At 41.3% G+C, this 25,293-nt stretch overlaps 1 protein-coding gene across 1 annotated transcript in view; it reads left to right on the top strand.

Moving 5' to 3' along the window:
* XPO1 (exportin 1) overlaps positions 1-23,530 on the top strand; it is a 62,728-nt gene extending 39,198 nt beyond the window's left edge. Inside the window, exons 8-25 of the mRNA XM_023228270.2 lie at positions 683-731; positions 807-926; positions 2,919-3,047; positions 4,642-4,800; positions 6,413-6,610; positions 8,030-8,168; positions 8,335-8,516; positions 8,602-8,758; positions 8,833-8,996; positions 10,174-10,308; positions 11,519-11,702; positions 12,014-12,120; positions 14,620-14,814; positions 16,538-16,706; positions 17,525-17,659; positions 18,039-18,198; positions 19,632-19,728; positions 22,497-23,530. Of these exons, the coding sequence (XP_023084038.1) occupies positions 683-731; positions 807-926; positions 2,919-3,047; positions 4,642-4,800; positions 6,413-6,610; positions 8,030-8,168; positions 8,335-8,516; positions 8,602-8,758; positions 8,833-8,996; positions 10,174-10,308; positions 11,519-11,702; positions 12,014-12,120; positions 14,620-14,814; positions 16,538-16,706; positions 17,525-17,659; positions 18,039-18,198; positions 19,632-19,728; positions 22,497-22,643 (2,626 nt within the window). The 3' untranslated portion in view covers positions 22,644-23,530. The remainder of the gene's footprint in view (positions 1-682; positions 732-806; positions 927-2,918; positions 3,048-4,641; positions 4,801-6,412; positions 6,611-8,029; positions 8,169-8,334; positions 8,517-8,601; positions 8,759-8,832; positions 8,997-10,173; positions 10,309-11,518; positions 11,703-12,013; positions 12,121-14,619; positions 14,815-16,537; positions 16,707-17,524; positions 17,660-18,038; positions 18,199-19,631; positions 19,729-22,496) is intronic.
* Positions 23,531-25,293: the final 1,763 nt, after the last annotated feature.

Genomic DNA, 25,293 nt, shown 5'->3' with positions numbered 1-25,293 from the left:
ATTTTTTAGTAGAGACGGGGTTTCACCGTGTTAGCCAGGATGGTCTCGATCTCCTGACCTCGTGATCCGCCCGTCTCGGCCTCCCAAAGTGCTGGGATTACAGGCTTGAGCCACCGTGCCCGGCCCATTAAGTTTTAAACATTTGTTGTAGTCATTAGGAACACGGGAAAATTTTTCTCCCAGTTTGGTGTTATAACCTCATTTAGGATTTTAGCTGTATGTAATGCCATTTGTCTCATTTTGGAGAGTTTTCAGTATCTTAATTAAAGATACTAGCTTGATTGTATCTATCACCATTAAATCTACAGTCACCATTTAATCTACATTAAATCACTAGAGTGAATGTAGATTTAACACCTGGGTAACTTTTAATGAAGTTATTGGTATTTTAAATGTGTTTAAATAAAAGATACAATTTTGCTGAGGGAGAGCATATAAATCGAACATAGTCACATCCTTAATTACCAGATTGCTGAAGTTTTGATCTTTTTTTCCCCTTGGGTTGCCCAGGTTGGTCTCAAACTCTTGAGCTCAAGCAATCCTTCTGCCATGGCATCCCAAAGTTCTGCAATTACAGACCTGAGCCACTGTACTGGACCTAAATCATTTTTATTATTATAAATAACTGATGTTTATTTCTGTGTCTTCTAAATCTGATATTTTTGTGGGTTTTTTTTTTTAGCATGTGCAATGAATTCTCACAGATATTTCAACTGTGTCAGTTTGTAATGGTAAGTGTTTTAAATTTCATGTTTAAAAATAACAATACTAGAAAAGCAATTATTTACAAGTGTGTTGTGTTTTAGGAAAATTCTCAAAATGCTCCACTTGTACATGCAACCTTGGAAACGTTGCTCAGATTTCTGAACTGGATTCCCCTGGGATATATTTTTGAGACCAAGTTAATCAGCACATTAATTTATAAGGTACAGTGAATACATTTCAGTTATTTGTCACTGTATAGCTGCATATATTCTTTTCACATGTAAAGCTCTCATCTCTGCATTCTAAACCATTTTCAACCTTGTTTCTAACATGAGGAAACTGCTCAGAAGAAATTTCCCATGTTTACACCTACTAAATTATTTAAAGTGAGTCTCAAATCTGATTCTGCCACTTATACCATGTAATTTTATGAATTCATTTTGAACAGTGTATTTGTTATATTGCCATCTTTTAGTTGAGTATATAAGTTACAGTGAGGTAAGTCAAGTGCTATTTCTGAAAAATGAAAAGATCATCTTTTAACTGATAATTTAAAATGATACCATGTTATATCTTCTTTAAGTTCTACAGTGGTTTAGCCTGGGGCAACATGGTGAACCCCCATCTCTACTGAAAATACAAAACTTAGCCAGGCGTGGTATGGTGCATGCCTGTAGTCCCAAACATTGGCCCAACGTACTTGGGAGGCTGTGGCAGGAGAATCTCAAACCCAGGAGGCAGAAGGTGCAGTGAGCCAAGATCGTGCCACTGCACTCAAGCCTGGGCAACAGAGCAAGATCCTGTCTCAAAATAAATAAATAGTCGGGCATGGTGACTCACACCTGTAATCCCAGCACTTTGGGAGGCCAAGACGGGGGGATCATGAGGTCAGGAGATCGAGACCATCCTGGCTAACACGGTGAAATCCCGTCTCTACTAAAAAAAAAAAGACAAAACAAAACAAAACATTAGACGGGCGTGGTGGTGGGCGCCTGTATTCCCAGCTACTCGGGAGGCCGAGGCAGGAGAACGTGAACCCAGGAGGCAGAGCTGGTAGTGAGGTGACAGAGCGAGATTCTGTCTCAAAAATAAAAAAATATGTATATATACACATATATAATAAATAAAGTTCTACAGTGGTTTATCCAGAGATAATCACTGTTAAGGTTGTATTATATTTTCAGTTGTTTTCTTGACTGATGTCATGAATAAATTAAGTATCTAATTGGAACATTATAACTTAACCTCTTCAACTTCATAGAGTTTGGTAGCATAATACGGATTTATGGTATTTGAATGATGAATTTATTGCTTCAGTTATGTAAAAACCTTTCTACTGTCGACAGTCCTATAGAGAACATTCTCAGACATAAGATATTATGCAATTATTGAAGCATTTACTTTCTTTAAATATTTTAATGTTTAATTAACAGATTATTAAGGTTTTAATGCCCCCTGAATTCCCAACCCCAGACGATAGCTGTTTATCTTCTCAACAATAGAATATATAAGGCAATTTTCCCATATTCTTATTACTCTTAGATATATTGACCGTTTCCCAAAATCCTAAGCAATCACAAGTTTTAGGTCCTGTGTAATTACACAGAAAGTATAACATTTCTAAAAGTCATATCACAGATTCTAGGAAAGTTGTTAAGGAGCCTTGTTATTTTAGATGTCTAAGGACACATCAAAAGAAAACAGTTTAGGCCAGGCGTGAGTGGCTCACGCCTGTAATCCCAGCACTTTGGGAGGTCGAGGTACGTAGATCACAAGGTCAGGAGATCAAGACCAGCCTGGCCCAACATGGCAAAACCCTATCTCTGTTAAAAGTACAAAAATTAGCCGGATATGGTGGCATGCGCCTATAGTCCCGGCTACTTGGGAGGCTGAGGCAGGAGAATCACTTGAACCCGGGAGGTGGAGATTGCAGTGAGCCGAGATCAAGCCCCTGCATTCCAGCCTGGGCCACAGAGCGAGACTCTGTCTCAAAAAAAAAAGTAGTTTGCTCCTAAAGCATTTACTGTGTATTGGATAGGCAATAAAATTTCCTCTCAGTATATCTGCAAGATAAAATACGTTCATTCACTTGGCTGTTTTTGACATCTATGCCTATATTTAATTGTTAAAGCTTTTTCCTTTTAATTGTGAATTTTAAGTAAAGTGTGTGTCAGGCCAATTAATTTTATGGTTCCCTCCCCCCTTTTAAATAGTTCCTGAATGTTCCAATGTTTCGAAATGTCTCTCTGAAGTGCCTCACTGAGATTGCTGGTGTGAGTGTAAGCCAATATGAAGAACAATTTGTAACGCTATTTACTCTGACAATGATGCAACTAAAACAGGTAATATAGAACTATCTTGAAAATTTACTGGATAATTTTAGTGCCTTAGAAAATACTGAATTCCAAATGAGTTATTTTAGAACAACTTATCATAGATCAGCCATAATTTTATCTTATATTTATTACATAAAATTTGTAGTAAACTACAAATTGTTAATGATGTTTCCAAAAATTTCTTAAAACTCAGGTTTGGGGTGTGTTGTGGTAATTTATTTTTGCACAGTTTTGGAGCTTGGTCTTTTGGGAGATATCTGACCAGACGATGGGAAACCTGGGAGTTGTTCCTAACATTGTGTCTGAAGGAATTCTTTTCAGCCCTAGTTTGATTGATTATCTATTAAATGATCTAGAAAGTTATTTATAATACTGTGTTCACAGCCAGGTGTGGTGCTTAACACTGTAATACCAGAACTTTGGGAGGCCAGAATGGGAGGACCAGTTGATGCCAGGAGTTCGAGACCAGCCTGGACAACATAACCAGACCATCTCTGCAAAAGATTTAAAAAATAACTAGCTGTGGTGTTGCATACCTGTAGTTCCAGGTACTCTGGAGGCTGAGGCAATAGGATCGCTTGAGCCCATGAGTTCAAAGTTAAAATGAGCTATGGTCACACTACTGCACTCCAGCCTGGATGACAGGACAAGTCCCTGTCTCTTAGAAAACAAGGAAAGAATGCTGGGCGCGGTGGCTCAAGCCTATAATCCCAGCACTTTGGGAGGCCGAGACAGGCGGATCACGAGGTCAGGAGATCAAGACCATCCTGGCTAACACGGTGAAACCCCGTCTCTACTAAAAATACAAAAAAAAAACTAGCCAGGCGAGGTGGCAGGCGCCTGTAGTCCCAGCTACCCCGGAGGCTGAGGCAGGAGAATGGCATGAACCCAGGAGGCGGAGCTTGCAGTGAGCTGAGATCCAGCCACTGCACTCCAGCCTGGGCGACAGAGCGAGACTCCATCTCAAAACAAGGAAAGATAGATTACTGTGTGTGTTTGTGATCTGAATGAATTAATTCATTATTTTTACATTTTTAGTGTCAGTGAGAAAGGGTAAGTCCAATACTGGAAAAAATTTAAAGGCTGTGATAGCGGACTTACTAGTTGCAATGTAATTTATTTGAGAAGAGTCAAAATCTAGGTCTTAGAGATATAAGAATAGGTATACCAGACCTAGGAGTTCTGTATGTGGTTTAATATTAGCAAAAGGGTGTTGGGATCTTAGAGCTTAAAAATAGTAGTGTTGGCTGGGTGCAGTAGCTTACACCTTTAATCCCAGCACTTTGGGAGGCTAAGTTGGGAGGATTGCTTGAGCCAGGAGTTCAAGACCAGCCTGGACAACATAACAAGATACAGTCTCTACAAAAACTTTTTAAAAAATTAGCTGGGTGTGATGGCACATACCTGTGGTTCCAGCTATTTGGGAGGCGCTGAGACTGATTGAGCCTAGGAAGTGGAGGCTGCAATGAGCTGTGATCATACTACTGCACTCTAGCCTGGACAGAGTGAGACCTTGTCTCAAAAAAAAAAAAAAATAAAATATAAATATCTTTTGTTGTTTTATGAAATGCAAAGTGATTATCCCATTTTAAATTTGCAGATGCTTCCTTTAAATACCAATATTCGACTTGCGTACTCAAATGGAAAAGATGATGAACAGAACTTCATTCAAAATCTCAGTTTGTTTCTCTGCACCTTTCTTAAGGAGCATGATCAACTTATAGAAAAAAGATTAAATCTCAGGGAAACTCTTATGGAGGTAAGCTGTGTGGAGCCTTTGCTCCTAAAATTCTGCTCTACCTACTGATAACTCTTAAAAGTGCCTTTTTTCTAAAATGTATGTACCTTTTGAGATTTCTTATTACATAATACTTGACCTGTGCATGATATATATTCTTAATTCCGAATTACAGTCATAAGCCCAGTTTTCTGATTTTATGTTCTCCATAAAGCCTAAGACTAAACATTTATAATCAAAATTAAATTACTAATTATTATATCATTTCTAAGGTTAAAATTCCAAAGACCTTACTTTAAAATTTCACTTTTAATTCAAATAACATACATTTGTTCATTTAAAGATACACAATTCAGCGTGTAATCCCAGCACTTTGGGAGGCGGAGGTGGGTGGATCACTTGAGGCAGGAGTTCGAGACCAGCTTGGCCTACATGGTGAAACTCCGTCTCTATTAAAAATACAAAAAAAATAAGCTGGGCGTGGTGTCACGTGCCTGTAATCCCAGCTACTCAGGAGGCTGAGGCACGAGAATTGCTTGAACCCAGGAGACTGAGGTTGCAGTGAGCCAAGATCACAGTACTGCACTCCAGCCTGGGTGACAGAGCAAGATTCTGTCTGAAGGAAGAAAATATATACACACACACACACACACACAATTCAGTGGTGTATTAGTATATATACAATGTTATAGCACCATTAATACCTAGATCCAAAACATTTTCATCACCCAAAGGTGACCCTTTACCTATAAAACAGTCACTTTCTCCTTTGTTCTCTCCCCAACTTCTGGCAACTATTATTTTGGTTTCTGTCTCTGTAGCTGTATCTATTCTGATTATACCATATAAAGGGAATCATACATGTGACCTGTTTGTGTCTGATTTCTTTTATTTGGCATTATGTTTTCAATGTTCTTCCATGTTGTAACCTGTATTATTACCTCACTTTTTATCATGGCTGAGTAATATTTTCTTTTTTTTTTTTTTTGAGACAGAGTCTTACTTTGTGCCCGGGCTGGAGTGCAGTGGCCAGATCTCAGCTCACTGCAAGCTCCGCCTCCCGGGTTTACGCCATTCTCCTGCCTCAGCCTCCCGAGTAGCTGGGACTACAGGCGTCCGGCACCTCGCCCGGCTAGTTTTTTTATTTTTTAGTAGAGACGGGGTTTCACCGTGTTAGCCAGGATGGTCTCGATCTCCTGACCTCGTGATCCACCCGTCTCGGCCTCCCAAAGTGCTGGGATTACAGGCTTGAGCCACTGAGCCCGGCCTGAGTAATATTTTCATTGTATGAATATTCAGTATTTTGTTTGTTCTCTCCTCTGTCATGGTACATTTGTGTTGTTGATACCACTTGCCTATTGGCACTCAAGGCCTTTTAAATAAATGTCATTCCATTAGGAGACATGATAAAAATACGTATTGATCAACTATGTGAGAGATTTTTGAAGTGCTTTAGGGCATGTCAGAAGAAGCAGTTACTCCAGAGTTTACTGTCTGTCTGATAAGTATTGAAATCTGAGTTGTGATGAATAAAACATGAATTTTTATTTTCCCTTAAGGTGTAACAAGTGAAAAGCAATTTGAAGTTGGTAATGTTTAAGAATTATTTTAATAGTTTTGGTCTTCTCTGTAGGCCCTTCATTATATGTTGTTGGTATCTGAAGTAGAAGAAACTGAAATCTTTAAAATTTGTCTTGAATACTGGAATCATTTGGCTGCTGAACTCTATAGAGAGAGTCCATTCTCTACATCTGCCTCTCCATTGCTATCTGGAAGTCAACATTTTGATGTGCCTCCCAGGAGACAGCTATATTTGCCCATGTTATTCAAGGTAACAGAGTGGTTGGTTGAGTGTTCTTCCTGTTGCTTGCTGTGGTTTTGAGATCTGAATGTAAAGACTTCTAATCTATCTAAATAAATTAGCTACGAAAAGAGAACCCAACAACAACTCCATGAGTGTGGAAAACTAGAACATGAAAGGAGTTGAGTCTAGAACCTTGGTTCTCAAGAGTGTGGTCCTTCTCTCAGTATCAACATTGCTTGTGATTTTGTTAGGCAAAATTTGTTGACCATCTGCCAATCTACTGAACCAGAGTCTAGAAATGAGACACAGGAAACTCCTGTAACAAAAGTTGGCTTAAAAAAAAAATCACGCCGGGCGCAGTGGCTCAAGCCTGTAATCCCAGCACTTTGGGAGGCCGAGATGGGCGGATCATGAGGTCAGGAGATCGAGACCATCCTGGCTAACATGGTGAAACCCTGTCTCTACTAAAAAATACAAAAAACTAGCCGGGCGTGGTGGTGACTGGCGCCTGTAGTCCCAGCTACTCGGGAGGCTGAGGCAGGAGAATGGCTTAAACCCGGGAGGCGGAGCTTGCAGTGAGCTGACATCTGGCCACTGCACTCCAGCCTGGGTGACAGGGAAAGACTCCGTCTCAAAAAAAAAAAAAATCACATTAAAACACACTTAAATAATTGTAAAGCCATTTTTGTAGAATTACAGTGAAAAATTTTTCTTCTTTTGGAGACAGGGTCTTGCTCTGTGGCTCAGGTTGGAGTGCAGTGGCATGGTCATAACTCACTACAATCTTGAAATCCTAGGCTGAAACAATTCTCTTGCGTCAGCATCCCAAGTAACTGGTTGCAGGCACGCACCACCATCCCCAGCTAATTTTAAATTTTTTAGTTTTACTTTATTTATATTTACATAGTTTTTTCTGTGTGCTTTAAGTCCCAGTATTTTTATTGTTTTAGAGATTGGGTGTCGCTGTGTTGCTCAGGCTGCTCTCACATTCCTGGCCACAACAATTCTTTCTGCCTAAGCCTCCGGAATAGTTAGAATTATAGGCATGAGCACTTTGGGAGGCCGAGACGGGCGGATCACGAGGTCAGGAGATCGAGACCATCCTGGCTAACCCAGTGAAACCCCGTCTCTACTAAAAATACAAAAAACTAGCCGGGCGAGGTGGCGGGCGCCTGTAGTCCCAGCTACTCGGAAGGCTGAGGCAGGAGAATGGCGTGAACCCAGGAGGCGGAGCTTGCAGTGAGCTGAGATCCAGCCACTGCACTCCAGCCTGGGCGACAGAGCGAGACTCCGTCTCAAAAAAAAAAAAAAGAATTATAGGCATGAATCCCTACACATGGCTGGCCTGTGGGTATTTTTGGTTTTGTTTGTTTTTAACTAAGCTTCTACACTAATGATTTCAATGATCTAATGATTTTTTCTTGATTGATTGATTGTTGAATATAGGTCCGTTTGTTAATGGTTAGTCGAATGGCTAAACCAGAGGAAGTATTGGTTGTAGAGAATGATCAAGGAGAAGTTGTGAGAGAATTCATGAAGGATACAGATTCCATAAATTTGTATAAGAATATGAGGGAAACATTAGGTAAGTTAATAAATACTGTTCATCTTTACCTTTATACATTTATTCTGGGGTGGAAATATATTTTAGAAAATGTACTGTAGTTTCTAAATATTTTCTAAACGTGTTGTTATTCATTGGTAAAACTCTTTGCTCATTATTTGCATTTGAAACCATTTTTTTTTTGTAGTTTATCTTACTCATCTGGATTATGTAGATACAGAAAGAATAATGACAGAGAAGCTTCACAATCAAGTGAATGGTACAGAGTGGTCATGGAAAAATTTGAATACATTGTGTTGGGCAATAGGCTCCATTAGTGGAGCAATGCATGAAGAGGATGAAAAACGATTTCTTGTTACTGTTATAAAGGTATGCAAGGGATAGGTATGAATTAGAATTGCTAAATAAGTATTATGTCGTTACAATAAATGATATCAATTTGTCTTATTTACAGGATCTATTAGGATTATGTGAACAGAAAAGAGGCAAAGATAATAAAGCTATTATTGCATCAAATATCATGTACATAGTAGGTCAATATCCACGATTTTTGAGAGCTCACTGGAAATTTTTGAAGACTGTAGTTAACAAGCTGTTCGAATTCATGCATGGTAAATCTCTTTCTTTACTATATTTTGTTTTTATTTTTATTGAACAAAATAAATGAATGTTTTTGTCTTGTTAGAGACCCATGATGGAGTCCAGGACATGGCTTGTGATACTTTCATTAAAATAGCCCAAAAATGCCGCAGGCATTTTGTTCAGGTTCAGGTCGGAGAAGTGATGCCATTTATTGATGAAATTTTGAACAACATTAACACTATTATTTGTGATCTTCAGCCTCAACAGGTATGTTAACCACTGAGCATATGTTATTTTTAGAAAGTACCACCTGTATCAATCTGTATGTATCAGTGGAAATAGGAAGGCAACTATTGGATCCAATAGAAGTGTTTCTGATTAAACTTTCTTTTTTCCTTGACAACAGGGTATTACTCTGTTGCCCAGGCTCAAGTGCAATGGCACGATTACGGCTCACTGCAGCCTTGAACTCCCAGGCTCAGGTGATCCTCCCACCTCAGCCTCGTGGGTAGCTGGGACTACAGGCATGCACCGTCTTCACATCCAGCTAGCCTTTTTCTCCCCACTTGGTAGAGGTAGGGTTTTGCCAAGTTGCCCAGGCTTGTCTTGAACGCCTAGCTTCAAGCGATATGCTAGCCTCAGCCTCCCAAAATTATTTTATATGTGTGAGCCACGATGCCTGGCCTGATTAAATTTTCATAGTGAGACAGATTCTTGTTTTTGTTTTTGGGTGTGTGTGTGTGTGTGTGTGTGTGTGTGTGTGTGTGTGTGTGATGGAGTCTCCCTCTATCATGGAGTCCAGGCTGGAGTGCAGTGGCACAATCTCTGCTCACTGCAGCCTCCTGGGGTTAAGTGATTCTCCTCCTCAGTGGCTGGGATGAACAGGTGCGTGCCACCATGCCCAGCTGACTTTTGCATTTTTAGTAGAGACGGGGTTTCTCCACGTTGGTCAGGCTGGTCTCAAACTCCTGACCTTGTGATCTGCCTGCCTCGGCCTCCCAAAGTACTGGGATTACAGGCGTAAGCCACCACCATGCCTGACTGGTTTGGGTTTTGTTTGTTTTGTTTTGAGATGGAGTCTACCTCTGTCACCCAGGTTGGAGTGCTGTCGTACAATCTCGGCTCACTGCAACCTCTGTCTCCCAGGTTCAAGCAATTCAAGCCTCCCAAGTAACTGGAATTATAGGCACTTGCCACCACTCCTGGCTGATTTCTTTGTATTTGTAGAAGAGATGGTGTTTCACCACGTTGGTCAGGCTGGTCTGCAACTCCTGACCTCAAGTGATTGGCCTGCCTCAGCTTCTCAAAGTACTGGGATTATAGGAGTGATCCACCACACCTGGGCCAAAATCAGTTTCAAGATTTTTGTGAATTGCTTGTGTGTGGTTTTCCTTATTAGGGTGTATAAGAACATAAAAGTTAAAATGTCTGCTTTTTAAAATAGGTTCATACGTTTTATGAAGCTGTGGGGTACATGATTGGTGCACAAACAGATCAAACAGTACAAGAACACTTGATAGAAAAGTACATGTTACTCCCTAATCAAGTGTGGGATAGTATAATCCAGCAGGCAACCAAAGTAAGTATTCTACTTTTTCTTAAAGTTTTCATGGGATTTAAGAAGACTGTGTTCCTTACAAATATATTGAATTCAAGCCTTTAAACATGTATGTGTGATCCGTAAGTGCTTTTATGTGTGGCTTTGTACATTTTATTATCTGGGCCAGGCGTGGTGGCTCACGCCTGTAATCCTGGCACTTTGGGAGGCTGAAGTGGGCGGATCACCTGAGGCCAGAAGTTCGAGATCAGCCTAGCCAGCATGGCGAAACCCCATCTCTACTAAAAATACAGAAATTAGCCGGGCTTGGTGGCACATGCCTGTAATCCCAGCTACTCAGGAGGCTGAGGCAGGAGAATCACTTGAACCCAAGAGGCAGAGGTTGCAGTGAGCCGAGATCGAGCCACTGTACTCTAGCCTAGTCAACAGAGCAAGACTCCGTCTCAAAAAAAATAAAAAATCTGGGCCGGGCGCGGTGGCTCACGCCTGTAATCCCAGCACTTTGGGAGGCCGAGGCAGGCAGATCACGAGGTCAGGAGCTCCAGACCATCCTGGCTAACACAGTGAAACTCCGTCTCTACTAAAAGTACAAAAATTAGCTGGGCATGGCAGCGGGCGCCTGTAAGTCCCAGCTGTGCTCAGGAGGCTGAGACGGAATGGCGTAAACCCAGGAGGCAGAGCTTGCAGTGAGCCAAGATCACGCCACTGCACTCCAGCCTGGGCGAAAAAACGAGACTCCGTCTCAAAAAATATTTTACTTCATTCTTAAGTAGATATGGACAAAAAGGCTTTTGTGTTCGTTTTTACCATTTGGGATTATAAATATGATTTAGTGTAAGGGAAGTGTAATGGCTTTTGTTTTAGTAATTATGTGGATTTTTTTTTCTTTTTTTTTGAGACGGAGTTTCACTCTTGGTGCCCAGGCTGTAGTGCAATGGCATGATCTTGGCTCACTGCAGCCTCTGCCTCCCAGGCTCAAGCAATTCTCCTGCCTCAGCTTTCCAAGTAGTTGGGATTACAAACAAGCGCCACCACGCCTGGCTAATTTTGTATTTTTAGTAGAGAGAGGGTTTCTCCATGTTGGTCAGGCTGGTCTTGAACTCTCGACCTCAGGGTGATGCGCCTGACTCAGCCTCCCAAAGTGCTGGGATTATAGATGTGAGCCACCTCACCTGGCCATTATGTGGATAATTCTTACATGATAACTGGAATTTGCTTTTTTTCCTCCAAGAATGTGGATATACTGAAAGATCCTGAAACAGTCAAGCAGCTTGGTAGCATTTTGAAGACAAATGTGAGAGCCTGCAAAGCTGTTGGACACCCCTTTGTAATTCAGCTTGGAAGAATTTATTTAGATATGCTTAATGTATACAAGTGCCTCAGTGAAAATATTTCTGCAGCTATCCAAGCTAATGGTAGGTGATTCTGATTTCTTATACGATGCAGTATAAACACTTCTCTTCTACTGCCTCAAGTTAAACAGTTGATATTTTTCACAGGTTTAAATCAGACCTCCCATTTCCCATATGATCCTAGACATATTTAAAATAGTTATGTGTACCTTTCCCTTTTACAATTAGTCTTAAAGCTTATTTTCCCAATAAATCTTGTGTAGTTTTGGCTTTAAACTTTTTATTGGTAAAATGGAATTGCATCTAATGTACACCTGAGTACCACTGTATAATTTTAGTGGTAAAATTAGATTCCATTTGATTGTATTTTGTAGGTGAAATGGTTACAAAGCAACCATTGATTAGAAGTATGCGTACTGTAAAAAGGGAAACCTTAAAGTTAATATCTGGTTGGGTGAGCCGATCGAATGATCCACAGATGGTAAGTGGGAGATGCTTTGCTTTTGGTTTTTAGTGTTGATGTATGTTTTATGGAATGTGCTATACTCTATTATGTGCATTTTACTAATTTAAAGCATATCAACTTTGTGGTTATTTTATGGCATTTTATTTATTGTATTCCTTAATGTTAATATACTGTATTCCATCTTCAAAAGAAACTGCTATTAATCAATAGCGAAGGGTGGCAATATGTAACAAGATAGCTAAGAAAATTGGGTCATTTTATGTTTCCATAGATAGGTCAGGAGGATTTAGTTAATGGAGTATGGGTGCAGTTTTTGCATTCCTCTTGATTTTTGGAGCAATTACTAGAGCTACAAAGTTGTCATTACTTTACCTCTTTGGCAAAGTGATTGCTTCCCAGATTAAAGGCTTGAAAGTCTTTTTTACACTTTCTTTTTCTTAAATAATTTGCAGAAAAGGAAATCATTTTCAGTAATAAAAACCAGCTGCGTATGCCTCAACTTGTAAAATTGTGAATTACTTTTAGGTGTTAACCGTATGGTTTCATTCTTTTTATTCACTTGAGCCTTGGGGGATTCCAAAAAAGTCTATTCTGATACAACTACTACTTGGAATAGTGTTTTTTTTTTGTTTTTCTTTAACAAGTGTGCTAGTTATTTTAATAATTTTGGAATTTCAGTATTGTTTCTTGTTAAGGAAATACTTTTCAGTAAACTTGTTCTGAATATAGTTCTTATGGAATACTTAAGTTGGCTAACCTAAATATCGAAAGGTTCTGAACATGTGTATTATGTGATCAGAACTGTATTTAAAATTTGAAAGCAGAATGTAAGATGTATTGAAGGAATTGTGATGCTTGTAGTTTACAAGAAGCTTGGGCACACGTCAGGAGCACAAGTGGGAATAATACAAAGGGGTATCATATTTTATAAGTAACATTAATGTTAAAGTTTGGGATATTTGTTCACATGAAACATTACATTTATTTTTCTTGGCTTGTCATGGTGGCTCATGCCTGTAATCCCAGCATTTTGGGAGGCCGAGGTGGGTGGATCCCTTGAGGTCAGGAGGCTGAGGCAGGAGAATCGCTTGAACCCAGGAGGCGGTGGCAGTGAGCCTAGATCGCGCCATTGCACTCCAGTCTGGGCAACAAATGCGAAACCTCATCTCAAAAAAAAAAAAAAAAAAAGAACAAGAAGTTACTGGCCGGGCGCGGTGGCTCACGCCTGTAATCCCAGCACTTTGGGAGGCCGAGACAGGCGGATCACAAGGTCAGGAGATCAAGACCATCCTGGCTAACACGGTGAAACCCCGTCTCTACTAAAAGTAAAAAAAATTAGCCGGGTATGGTGGCAGGCGCCTGTAGTCCCAGCTACTCCGGAGGCTGAGGCAGGAGAATGGCGTAAACCCGGGAGGCGGAGCTTGCAGTGAGCCGAGATTGCGCCACTGCACTCTAGCCTGGGCAACACAGCGAGACTGACTGCGTCTCAAAGAAAAGAAGAAGTTACTCATTAAGTATAACTCAGTTTACTTAGAATCATGAAAATCCTACTGGGCATCGTAGCATGCACCTGTAATCCCAACCACTAGGGAGGCTGAGGCAAGAGAATCACCCCAGCTCTTCAAGTCCAGTTTAGGCAACAGGGCAATATTCAGTTTCAAAAAAATGATAGAAATCCGTAATCTTTCTTATTTTCTGAGAGTAATTGATGTTATTTCTGCTTGTGAAAATACAGTTAGCATTCATTAGATTAAAACATTATTCTGAGTTGGGCAGATCATAAGGTCAGGAGATGGAGACCACTCTGGCTAACCTCGTAAAACACCCTGTCTCCACTAAAAATACAAAAAATTAGCTGGGCGTGGTGGCAGGTGCCTGTAGTCCCAGCTACTTGATAGGCTGAGGCAGGAAAATGGCATGAACCCAGGAGGTGGAGCTTGCAATGAGCTGAGATGGCTCTACTGCACTCCAGCCTGGGCGACAGAGCGAGACTCCCTCTTAAAAAAGACATTATTGAGGGCTCACTTGCTGCCATCTTGCATACACAGTATACATAAAATGCTGATTGTGCCACACTAACTTGGAGCCACCAATTGAATTTTGAGCCTCACTTTCTTTATTGTAAGAGTTTTGTAGCTTGGCATGGTGCTATACCTGTAGTCCCAGCTACTCAGGAGACTGAGGCACAAGAATTGCTTAAACCTGGGAGGTGGAGGTTGCAGTGAGCAGAGATTTGCCGCTGCACTCTGGTCTGAGTGACAGTGAGACTGTCTCAAAAAAAAAAAAAAGTTTTGAATGACACTGTTTCCATGAGACTTCCCAACCCATTGTGATTTGCTGCTTTCTTTTGCTAAAAACTGTTTTAACGTAGGAAAACCTAATACAAACACAAGATTTTCCTATTTTCAGTAGATGATCATGCTACATCTTACAGACACGAATAACCTTGTTGTTTAAAATAGTTGCCATGTACCTAATTTAAAACATAACTTTTTTTTTTCCCCTCCTCAACAGGTAGCTGAAAATTTTGTTCCCCCTCTGTTGGATGCAGTTCTCATTGATTATCAGAGAAATGTCCCAGCTGCTAGAGAACCAGAAGTGCTTAGTACTATGGCCATAATTGTCAACAAGTTAGGGGGACATATAACAGCTGAAATACCTCAAATATTTGATGCTGTTTTTGAATGCACATTGAATATGATAAATAAGGTGTGTAATATTTCAGTATGTAAGGGGAAAATTCTGGCGGATAGCCTTAATTCTTGAAATCTAAAGTATATCTATGGATATAACATAATTTTAATGCCATGGAGCTTAAATATTTATACTTGTATATTAGGGAAATACTTTTTTGGTTTTCAAGAACTTACTTCCCAGGAGTTTGAAACCAACCTGGGCAATATAGTGAGACTTCATCAAGTTAAAAAAGTAACCAGTCATGGTGGCATGTGCCTGTAGTCCCAGCTACTGAAGTGGCTGAGCGACAGTGAGGCTGAAGTGGGAGGGTTACTTGAGCCTGGGAGTTCAACGTGGCAGTGCGCTGAGATCATGCTACTTACTGCACTCTTAACGTGGGTAACAGAGTGAGACCATTTCTTAAAAAAGAAGAAGAATTTACTACACAGAATCTTGATTGGTAAAAAGTAAATGTGGAAAATAGATTTTAACATTCACATGGTATGTAGCATTTATTGAAACCTCATAGGTCGGGGCATCCTTTTATGAACGTAGTTGTATTTGTTTGAATTAAAGAGAAAGTAAGTCTGCATGATTCAATTATAAAAGTGTAGTATATGCTTATAAGAAACCGAAAAATATGTTAATCAACAAGAGAAAATAAGCTGGGCATGGTGGCTAACACCTGTCATCCCAGCACTTCAGAAGGCCAAGGCAGGCAGATGACCTGAGGTCAGGAGTTCAAGACCAGCCTGGCCAACATGGCAAAATCCCATCTCTATTAAAAATACAAAAATGGGCCGGGCGCGGTGGCTCAAGCCTTGTAATCCCAGCACTTTGGGAGGCCGAGACGGGCGGATCATGAGGTCAGGAGATCAAGACCATCCTGGCTAACACAGTGAAACCCCGTCTCTACTAAAAAAATACAAAAAACTAGCCGGGCGAGGTGGCAGGCGCATGTAGTCCCAGCTACTCGGGAGGCTGAGGCAGGAGAATGGCATAAACTTGGGAGGCGGAGCTTGCAGTGAGCTGAGATCCGGCCACTGCACTCCAGCCTGGGCGACAGAGCAAGACTCCGTCTCAAAAAAAAAAAAAAAAAAATTACAAAAATGGCCAGGCGCGGTGGCCCATGCCTGTAATCCCAACAGTTGGGAGGCTGAGGCCGGTGGATTACCTGAGATCAGGAGTTCAAGACCACCTGATCAACATGGTGAAATCCCGTCTTTACTAAAAAACAAAAATTAGCTACTCGGGAGGCTGAGGCAGGAGAATCGCTTGAACCCAGGAGGCGGAAGTTGCAGTGAGCCGAAATTGCACCACTGCACTCCAGCCTGGGTGACAGAGTGAGACTCTGTCTCCAAAAAAAAAGAAAAAAAGAGCGAGAGATAAAAGAAATGGTAACTGGACACATTCACACGGTAACTTAAGTTTTTTCGTAATCTGTAGTGGTGGTTTCAAATTAAAAACAAAAGTGATAGTAGTAGTGTTACGGTAATAATGGTTTTGATGAGTTCTCTATTAATAAGGATAGCTTTCTCTTTCAATTTGATAACTCATGTGTGTAACAGGGAACAGCTTCATTTTCCATGGGAGGTGGATTGTATTTTGTTTGGGTTTACCTTTCAGGAGGCATTATATCTTCTGTGGTTTATTGAAAACTCCAAACATTTTTACTGGATTAAGCCTTGCTTTTCCCCTCCTGTCTAGCACAGCGAAGACACTGAAACATTATTTTGTTTCCACCACTTATTTTTAGGACTTTGAAGAATATCCTGAACACAGAACGAACTTTTTCTTACTACTTCAGGCTGTCAATTCTCATTGTTTCCCAGCATTCCTTGCTATTCCACCTACACAGTTTAAACTTGTTTTGGATTCCATCATTTGGGCCTTTAAACATACTATGAGGAATGTCGCAGATACGGGTAAATAAACTTAGAAGATGTTCTTTTATTCATTTGTCTGTCAATCCAAAAATACAAATACAGATAGTTACATAATTGTACATAGGAAGGTATTACTTGTTCAGAGTTTTGAATGCATGAATTACATACATGAACATCTGAGAAAATCCTATAAGCAGTTTAATCAACTGTTCCACTGCACTCCAGGTGAGTCCATAGGCAGAATTGAGTTATGGGAGAGGGGCCTAGTAATAATTGGTTTATGTAATACCAACTTCTACTGAGCAGTGATGTTGTAGAAGTTCATACAGAATCAGCTAAGCTTTCAGAAATGGTGAAAGGGTGGTAATGGTCGTAACTTAGATTATAATTTTTCTCCATAGGCTTTTTTTTTCTTTTAATATTCACAAGTTTTTTTTTTATTTCGATAGTTTTGGGGCAACAGGTGATTACATGAATAAATTCTTTAATGGTGATTTCTGATATTTTGGTGCACCCATCACCCGAGCAGTATGAACTCTACCTTATGTGTAGTCTTATCCCTCACCCCCTCCCACCCTTCCCCACAAGTCCCCAAAGTCCATTATATGATCTTTATGCCTTTACATCTTCATAGTTTAGCTCTCACGTAACTTAGATTATAATTTATAAGTAAGCCAGCATTGGATATAGGTGTACTCCATTATCAATTTTAGAAACCTTAGGTAAGTAATTATTAGTCATCATCTCCAAAAAAAGGGAGAATAGGGTTAGATTCAGAATACTTTAATAAAAGCTAAATACTATCATGAGTGCTGTCAGTCTGTAGTAACTTTCCATTGGTATTCTATGTCTTTTAGGCTTACAGATACTTTTTACACTCTTACAAAATGTTGCACAAGAAGAAGCTGCAGCACAGAGTTTTTATCAAACTTATTTTTGTGATATTCTCCAGCATATCTTTTCTGTTGTGACAGACACTTCACATACTGCTGGTAAGAATTTAATACATTCAAGATTTAAATGTTAAGTGCCGGCTGGGCACGATGGCTCATGCCTGTAATCCCAGCACTTTGGGAGGTCGAGGTGGGGAGATCATGAGGTCAGGAGTTCAAGAACAGCCTGGCCACCATGGTGAAACCGTCTATAAAAAAACTTAGCCAGGCATGGTGGCGTGCGATTGCAATCCCACCTACTCGGGAGGCTGAGGCAGGAGAATGGCTTGGATCCGGGAGGCAGAGGTTGCAGTGAACTAAGATTGCACCACTGCACTCCAGCCTGGGTGACAGAGCGAGACTCCGTCTCAAAAAAAAAAACACTAAGATCTACGGTTATATTACATTTTGGAGTTAATAATTTTCTTCTTATCAACAGGTTTAACAATGCATGCATCAATTCTTGCATATATGTTTAATTTGGTTGAAGAAGGAAAAATAAGTACATCATTAAATCCTGGAAATCCAGTTAACAACCAAATCTTTCTTCAGGAATATGTGGCTAATCTCCTTAAGTCGGCCTTCCCTCACCTACAAGAGTAAATATGCCTTTTAATAAATGTAGAATGTTCCTGGTCGGGCACAGTGGCTCACACCTATAATCCCAGCACTTTGGGAAGCCTAAGGTGGGAGGATTGCTTGGGCCCAAGAGTTGGAGACCAATCTAGACAACAAAACAAGATCCCGTCTCTACAGAAAAATGAGTCAGATGTGGTGGTGTGCATCTGTAGGTCCAGCTACTTGAGAGGCTGAGGCAAGAGGGTTGTTTGGATCCTGGAGTTTAAGACTACAGTGAGCTATGACCACGCCACTGCACACCAGCCCGGGTGACAGAGCGAGACCCTGCCTCTTTAAAAAAGCAAAAAAAAAAAGAAAAAAGGCCACACACAGTGGCTCATGCCTGTAGTCCCAGCACTTTGGGAGGCTGAGGTGGGTGAATCACAAGGTCAGGAGTTCAAGACCAGCCTGGCCAAGATGGTGAAACCCCGTCTCTACTAAAAATAAAAAAAAATTAGTCGGGCATGGTGGCGGGCACCTGTAATCCCAGCTACTCGGGAGGCTGAGGGAGAGAATTGCTTGAACCCAGGAGGCAGAGGTTGCAGTGAGCCAAGAGCGCACCACTGTACCCCAGCGTGGGCAACAGAGCAAGACTTTGTCTCAAAAAAAAAAAGTAAAAATAGGCCTGGCGCGGTGGCTCACACCTGTAATCCCAGCATTTTGGGAGGCCGAAATGGGCGGATCACGAGGTCAGGAGATCGAGACCATCCTGGCTAACACAGTGAAACCCCATCTCTACTAAAAATACAGAAAAATTAGCCAGGCATATTGGCGGGTTCCTGTAGTCCCAGCTACTCAGGAAGCTGAGGCAGGAGAATGGCGTGAACCCAGGAGGCGGAGCTTGCAGTGAGCTGAGATCCTGCCACTGCAATCCAACCTGGGCGACTGAGCGAGACTCCGTCTCCAAAAAAAATAAAAAATAAAATAAAAATAAAAAGACTGGGCACGGTAGGTCGGTAGCTCATGCCTGTAATCCGGGCACTTTGGCAGGCCTAGGCGGGCAGATCACCTGAGGTCAGGAGTTCAGAATTAGCCTGACCAACATGGAGAAACCCTGTCTCTATGAAAAATACAAATTAGCTGGGCATGGTGGTGCATGCCTGTAATCCCAGCCACTCGGGAGGCTGAGGCAGGAGAATAGCTTCAACCCAGGAGGTGGAGGTTGCGGTGAGCCGCAATTGTGGCATTGCACTCCAACCTGATAAACGATCAAAACTCTGTCTCAAAAATAAAAATAAAAAATTCTTGATTTAAAACTCCATTATTGGGAGGCTGAGGCAGGAGAATAGCTTGAACCCAGGAGGCAGAGATTACAGTGAGCTGAGATCGCGCCACTGTACTCCAGCCTGGTGACAGAGCAAGACTGTCTCAGGAAAAAAAAATTGTTATTTAATAATTGTGTTTTGATTTGCAGTGCTCAAGTAAAGCTCTTTGTGACAGGGCTTTTCAGCTTAAATCAAGATATTCCTGCTTTCAAGGAACATTTAAGAGATTTCCTAGTTCAAATAAAGGTATGTATTTATTTGCTCTTGCAGAAATATTAGGGGTAAATGTGACCACTTAATTGTTACATTGTAGAATTTTTATCACTTGATTTGACATGCCAAATGAATGGGGTTTCAAGAGAATACGTTTATAGTCTCTCTAATCAAAAAACCTGAGACTGGTAATAGTGTGAAAAACTAAAGTCCAATAAGGATAGATGGGTTTGAGATGTTATTTGGATAAAGTTGTTACTAATGTAATTAATTTTAGGTTACTAATTTGATTAATTCTTAAATATATAATGGAATATTGGGTAAGAAAAACATTGGTAGTTCTTTTTATAATTTTATAGCAATTTTGTTAGTTGAGAGAACCGTGAAAGTTACTAGATAGAATGTCTTCTGTTATACAGTGCTTTATTCATACTTTTGGGAAGGGTTTTTCTTTGAACATCTTGCTTTAAAGAAATGTGGAAGTACTGTGAAATCCTAAGTAGCTGATGAATAGTTTATCCATGATTGTTGAATAAGAATTAGTCTCGGCCGGGCGTGGTGGCTCAAGCCTGTAATCCGAGCACTTTGGGAGACGGGCGGATCACAAGGTCAGGAGATCAAGACCATCCTGGCTAACCCGGTGAAACCCCGTCTCTACTAAAAAATACAAAAAACTAGCCGGGTGAGGTGGCGGGCGCCTGTGGTCCCAGCTACTCGGGAGGCTGAGGCAGGAGAATGGCGTAAACCCAGGAGGCGGAGCTTGCAGTGAGCTGAGATCCGGCCACTGCACTCCAGCCTGGGCGACAGAGTGAGACTCCGTCTCAAAAAACAAAAAAGAATTAGTCTCGTAAGCTCTTATTTTCTCCAAAATACAGAGGTTTTATTTTCTTTAACTGTAAAAAGATTAACCAATTTTTTTAAAAACTAATGAAAGTTACCTAGGCTTGGTCTGTAGTTGCTCATTCGTGTAATCCCAGCACTTTGGGAGGCCAAGGTGGGTGGATCATCTGAGGTCGAGAGTTTGAGACTAGGGTGGCCAACAAGGTGAAACCCCTGTCTCTACTAATAATACAAAAATTAGCCGGGCGCGGTGGTGCACAGCTGTAATCGCAGCTACTTGAGAGGCTGAGGCAAGAGAATTGCTTGAACCCAGGAGGCAGAGGTTGCAGTGAGCCGAGATTGTGTCATTGTACTGCAACCTGGGTGACAAGAGTGAAACTCCATCTCAAAAAAAAAAAAGGCCAGGCGCGGTGGCTCACGCCTGTAATCCCAACACTTTGGGAGGCCGAGGCGGACGGATCATGAGGTCAGGAGATCAAGACCATCCTGCCTAACACGGTGAAACGTCTGCTAAAAATACAAAAAATTAGCTAGGTGTGGTGGCGGGCACCTGTAGTCCCAGGTACTCGGGGGAGGCTGAGGCAGGAGAATGGTGTGAACCCGGGAGGTGGAGGTTGCAGTGAGCTGAGATCGTGCCACTGAACTCCAGCCTGGGCGACAGAGCGAGACTCCATCTCAAAAAAAAGAAAAAAGTTACCTGATAGCTATGAAGACAATAATAATATAACTAAACTTGATTTAATGACAGTCATTAGCCTTAAGAGAAACATCTTTCTTGATGTCTTGGCATATGAAGAATTTTTAGCTGGGTGTGGTGGCTCACACCTGTAATCCCAGCACTGTGGGAGGCCGAGGCAGACAGATCAATTGAGGTCAGGAGTTGAAGATCAGCCCGGCCAACATGGTGAAACCTCATCTCTACTAAAAATACAAAAATTAGCCAGGTCTGGTGGTGGGTGCCTGTAATCCCAGCTACTCAGGAGGCAGAGGTTTCAGTGAGCTGAGATCGTAACACTGCACTCCAGCATGGGCAACAACAAGACTGCCTCTCAACTGAGAAAAAAGTGTCTGGGCACAGTGGCTCATGCCTGCTAATCCCAGTACTTTGGGATTGCCCGAGTTCAGGAGTTTGAGATCAACCTGGGCAACATGGTGAAACCCTGTCTCTACTAAAAATGCAAAAGATGAGCCAGATGTGGTGGCGCACGCCTGTAATCCCAGCTACTGGGGAGGCTGAGGCAGGAGAATCGCTTGTGCCTTAGAGGCAAAGGTTGAGATAGTGTGCTGGGGCTATGAAACAAGACTATCACAAAAAGAACAAAAATTTGTGTGAATACATAGTAGGTGTATATACTTAGGGGATGGGACGCATGAGATTCTTTGGTAGAAGTATACAACACATAATAATCACATTGAAGAATATTTACTGTATGGTATCACACCATGATTTTTTGTTTTTTTTTTTTTTTCTTTTTGAGACAGTCTCGCTCTTATCACCCAGGCTGGAGAGCAGTGACGTGATCTTGGCTTACTGTAACCTCCGCCACACAGGTTCAAGCGATTCTCCTGCCTCAGCCTCCCAAGTAGCTGGGATTACAGGCGCCTGCCACCACACCTGCTTAATTGTAGTAATGACAGGGTTTCACCATGTTGGCCAGGGTGGTCTCGAACTCCTGACCTCAAGTGATCTTCCTGTCTCTGCCTCCCAGAATGTTGGGATTACAGGCGCCAGAGCCACTGTGCCTGGGGCCCATGATTCTTTTGCAACCTTTTTCCCCCCAGCTAACAGGTTTGGTTCATTCAGCTATGTACTATACTGTATCACTATCCTGTAATTTAAAACCCAGCCAGTTTATGGATAATTTATATTCCTTCTCTAAAAAGAAAATTGCTCATCTGTGATTTCTTTCTTTGCAAGTTGAAGTTTATTGTGTTGACATTTCAACTATCTGTCTTCACAGGAATTTGCAGGTGAAGACACTTCTGATTTGTTTTTGGAAGAAAGAGAAATAGCCCTACGACAGGCTGATGAAGAGAAACATAAACGTCAAATGTCTGTCCCTGGCATCTTTAATCCACATGAGATTCCAGAAGAAATGTGTGATTAAAATCCAAATTCATGCTGTTTTTTTTCTCTGCAACTCTTGTTGGCAGAGGAAAACAGCATGTGGGTATTTGTCGACCAAAATGATGCCAATTTGTAAATTAAAATGTCACCTAGTGGCCCTTTTTCTTATGTGTTTTTTTGTATAAGAAATTTTCTGTGAAATATCCTTCCATTGTTTAAGCTTTTGTTTTGGTCATCTTTATTTAGTTTGCATGAAGTTGAAAATTAAGGCATTTTTAAAAATTTTACTTCATGCCCATTTTTGTGGCTGGGCTGGGGGGAGGAGGCAAATTCGATTTGAACATGTAATTCTAATGCAAAATTATACAATTTTTCCTGTAAACAATACCAGTTTTTAATTAGGGAGCATTTTCTTTCTAGTCTATTTCAGTCTAGAAGAAAAGATAATGAGTAAAACAAATTGCGTTGTTTAAAGGATTATAGTGCTGCATTGTCTGAAGTTAGCACCTCTTGGACTGAATCGTTTGTCTAGACTACATGTATTACAAAGTCTCTTTGGCAAGATTGCAGCAAGATCATGTGCATATCATCCCATTGTAAAGCGACTTCAAAAATATGGGAACACAGTTAGTTATTTTTACACAGTTCTTTTTGTTTTTGTGTGTGTGTGCTGTCGCTTGTCGACAACAGCTTTTTGTTTTCCTCAATGAGGAGTGTTGCTCATTTGTGAGCCTTCATTAACTCGAAGTGAAATGGTTAAAAATATTTATCCTGTTAGAATAGGCTGCATCTTTTTAACAACTCATTAAAAAACAAAACAAAACAACTCTGGCTTTTGAGATGACTTATACTAATTTACATTGTTTACCAAGCTGTAGTGCTTTAAGAACACTACTTAAAAAGCAAAATAAACTTGGTTTACATTTATTTTTCCCTTATTGACTCAGATTTATTCCTGTATGATAATGGGTATTTGTGTTTAAGCATCAAGTAACATTTTAAATGAAGTTGGACCCCTTGATTTACAAACAAGATTTCTAAGGTTATTGTTTTTTTTTTTTTTTTTGAGGCGGAGTCTCGCTCTGTCGCCCAGACTGGAGTGCAGTGGCAGGATCTCAGCTCACTGCAAGCTCCGCCTCCCGGGTTTACGCCATTCTCCTGCCTCAGCCTCCGGAGTAGCTGGGACTACAGGCGCCTGCCACCTCGCCCAGCTAGTTTTTTGTATTTTTAGTAGAGACGGGGTTTCACCGTGTTAGCCAGGATGATCTTGATCTCCTGACCTCGTGATCTGCCCGTCTCGGCTTCCCAAAGTGCTGGGATTACAGGCTTGAGCCACTGCGCCTGGCAGGTTATTGTTACTAGTAACTGCAGCAGGTGTGTAAAATGAACATGTTCCTAAGACACCTTTTGTTCCCAAGAAACAAATTCCTCCGGTGGCATTTTGACTCATTTTATCTTTGAGATTAGAGGGCACTTCTTGTCTAAACTCTAGTTAGCATCTAAGTGTAACGAAGAATAAAACATTAACCTTAGAATCTGAGAACATAGATGTAACCTGGTACAAATATCAGTTGTATTCTTATAAAATGTAAGTAAGCTAAGTAGCCATATGCCTTCTAAAAAGGGTGAGTAGAGCTAGGTTTGGTAGCTCACACCTAGTAATCCCAACCCTTTGGGAGGCCAAGGTGGGTGGGTCACATGAGACCAAGAGTTCCAGACCAGCCTGGCCAACATGGTGAAACCCTATCTCTATTCCCGGTAGGAGCCCAACGTACAACATGCAAGAAAGAATAAATGAATACACACAAAGTAAGAGTGAAGGATTAAGGCAATGGTCCGTGGTAGTTATTTCTGAAGTTATTTGAGCAAGGACTTTTTTTTTTTTTTTGAGACAATCTCCCTCTGTCCCCCAGGCTGGAGTGCAGTGGCATAATCTTTGCTCACTGCAACCTCTGCCTTCTGGGTTCAAGTGATTCTTCTGCCTCAGCCTCCTGGGTAGCTGGGATTACAGGCATGTGCCACCACACACAGGTGCATGCCACCACGCCCGGCTAATTTTTTATTCTTTAGTAGAGACAGGATTTTACCATATTGGCCAGGCTGGTCTCAAACTCCTGACCTTGTGATCCGCCCGCCTCAGCCTCCCAAAGTGCTGAGATTACAGGCATGAGCCACCGTGCCTGGCCTTCTCTATACATTGTATATAATGTGTGTGTAAATGGACAACTAAGGATTATCAGACATCTGAGGGCAGTCTCAATACGGATTTTAAAATGGAAATAAACAGAAAAAAAGGCAAGTTGGAAACAGACGACACAGGCAAAAGTAAACAAAGCAAAAACAGAAAACTATCACCAATACCCTTAGAAAAGTTGAGAAGTTTTTGCAACCAAGAAAAACAATACCACAGTAAAGGTACATCAAGAGAACAAAATTTTGGAAATTAGACAACAGCAGAAATAAAAGAGTTGGAGAGGCCAGGCACAGTGGCTCACGCCTGTGATCCCAGCACTTTGGGAGGCCAAGGTGGGCGGATCACGAGGTCAGGAGATCAAGACTATGCTGGCTGACACGGTGAAACCCTGTCTCTACTAAAAATAGAAGAAAATTAGTGGGCATGGTGGCGGGCACTTGTAGTCCCAGCTACTGGGGAGGCTGAGGCAGGAGAATGAGGCGTGAACCCAGGGGGC

The sequence above is a fragment of the Piliocolobus tephrosceles genome, chromosome 15 (genome assembly GCF_002776525.5).
Source record: "Piliocolobus tephrosceles isolate RC106 chromosome 15, ASM277652v3, whole genome shotgun sequence".
Taxonomy (NCBI): domain Eukaryota; kingdom Metazoa; phylum Chordata; class Mammalia; order Primates; family Cercopithecidae; genus Piliocolobus; species Piliocolobus tephrosceles.
The sequence above is the reverse complement of the archived record's forward strand: the minus strand, read 5'-3'. Positions and strand labels throughout refer to the sequence as shown.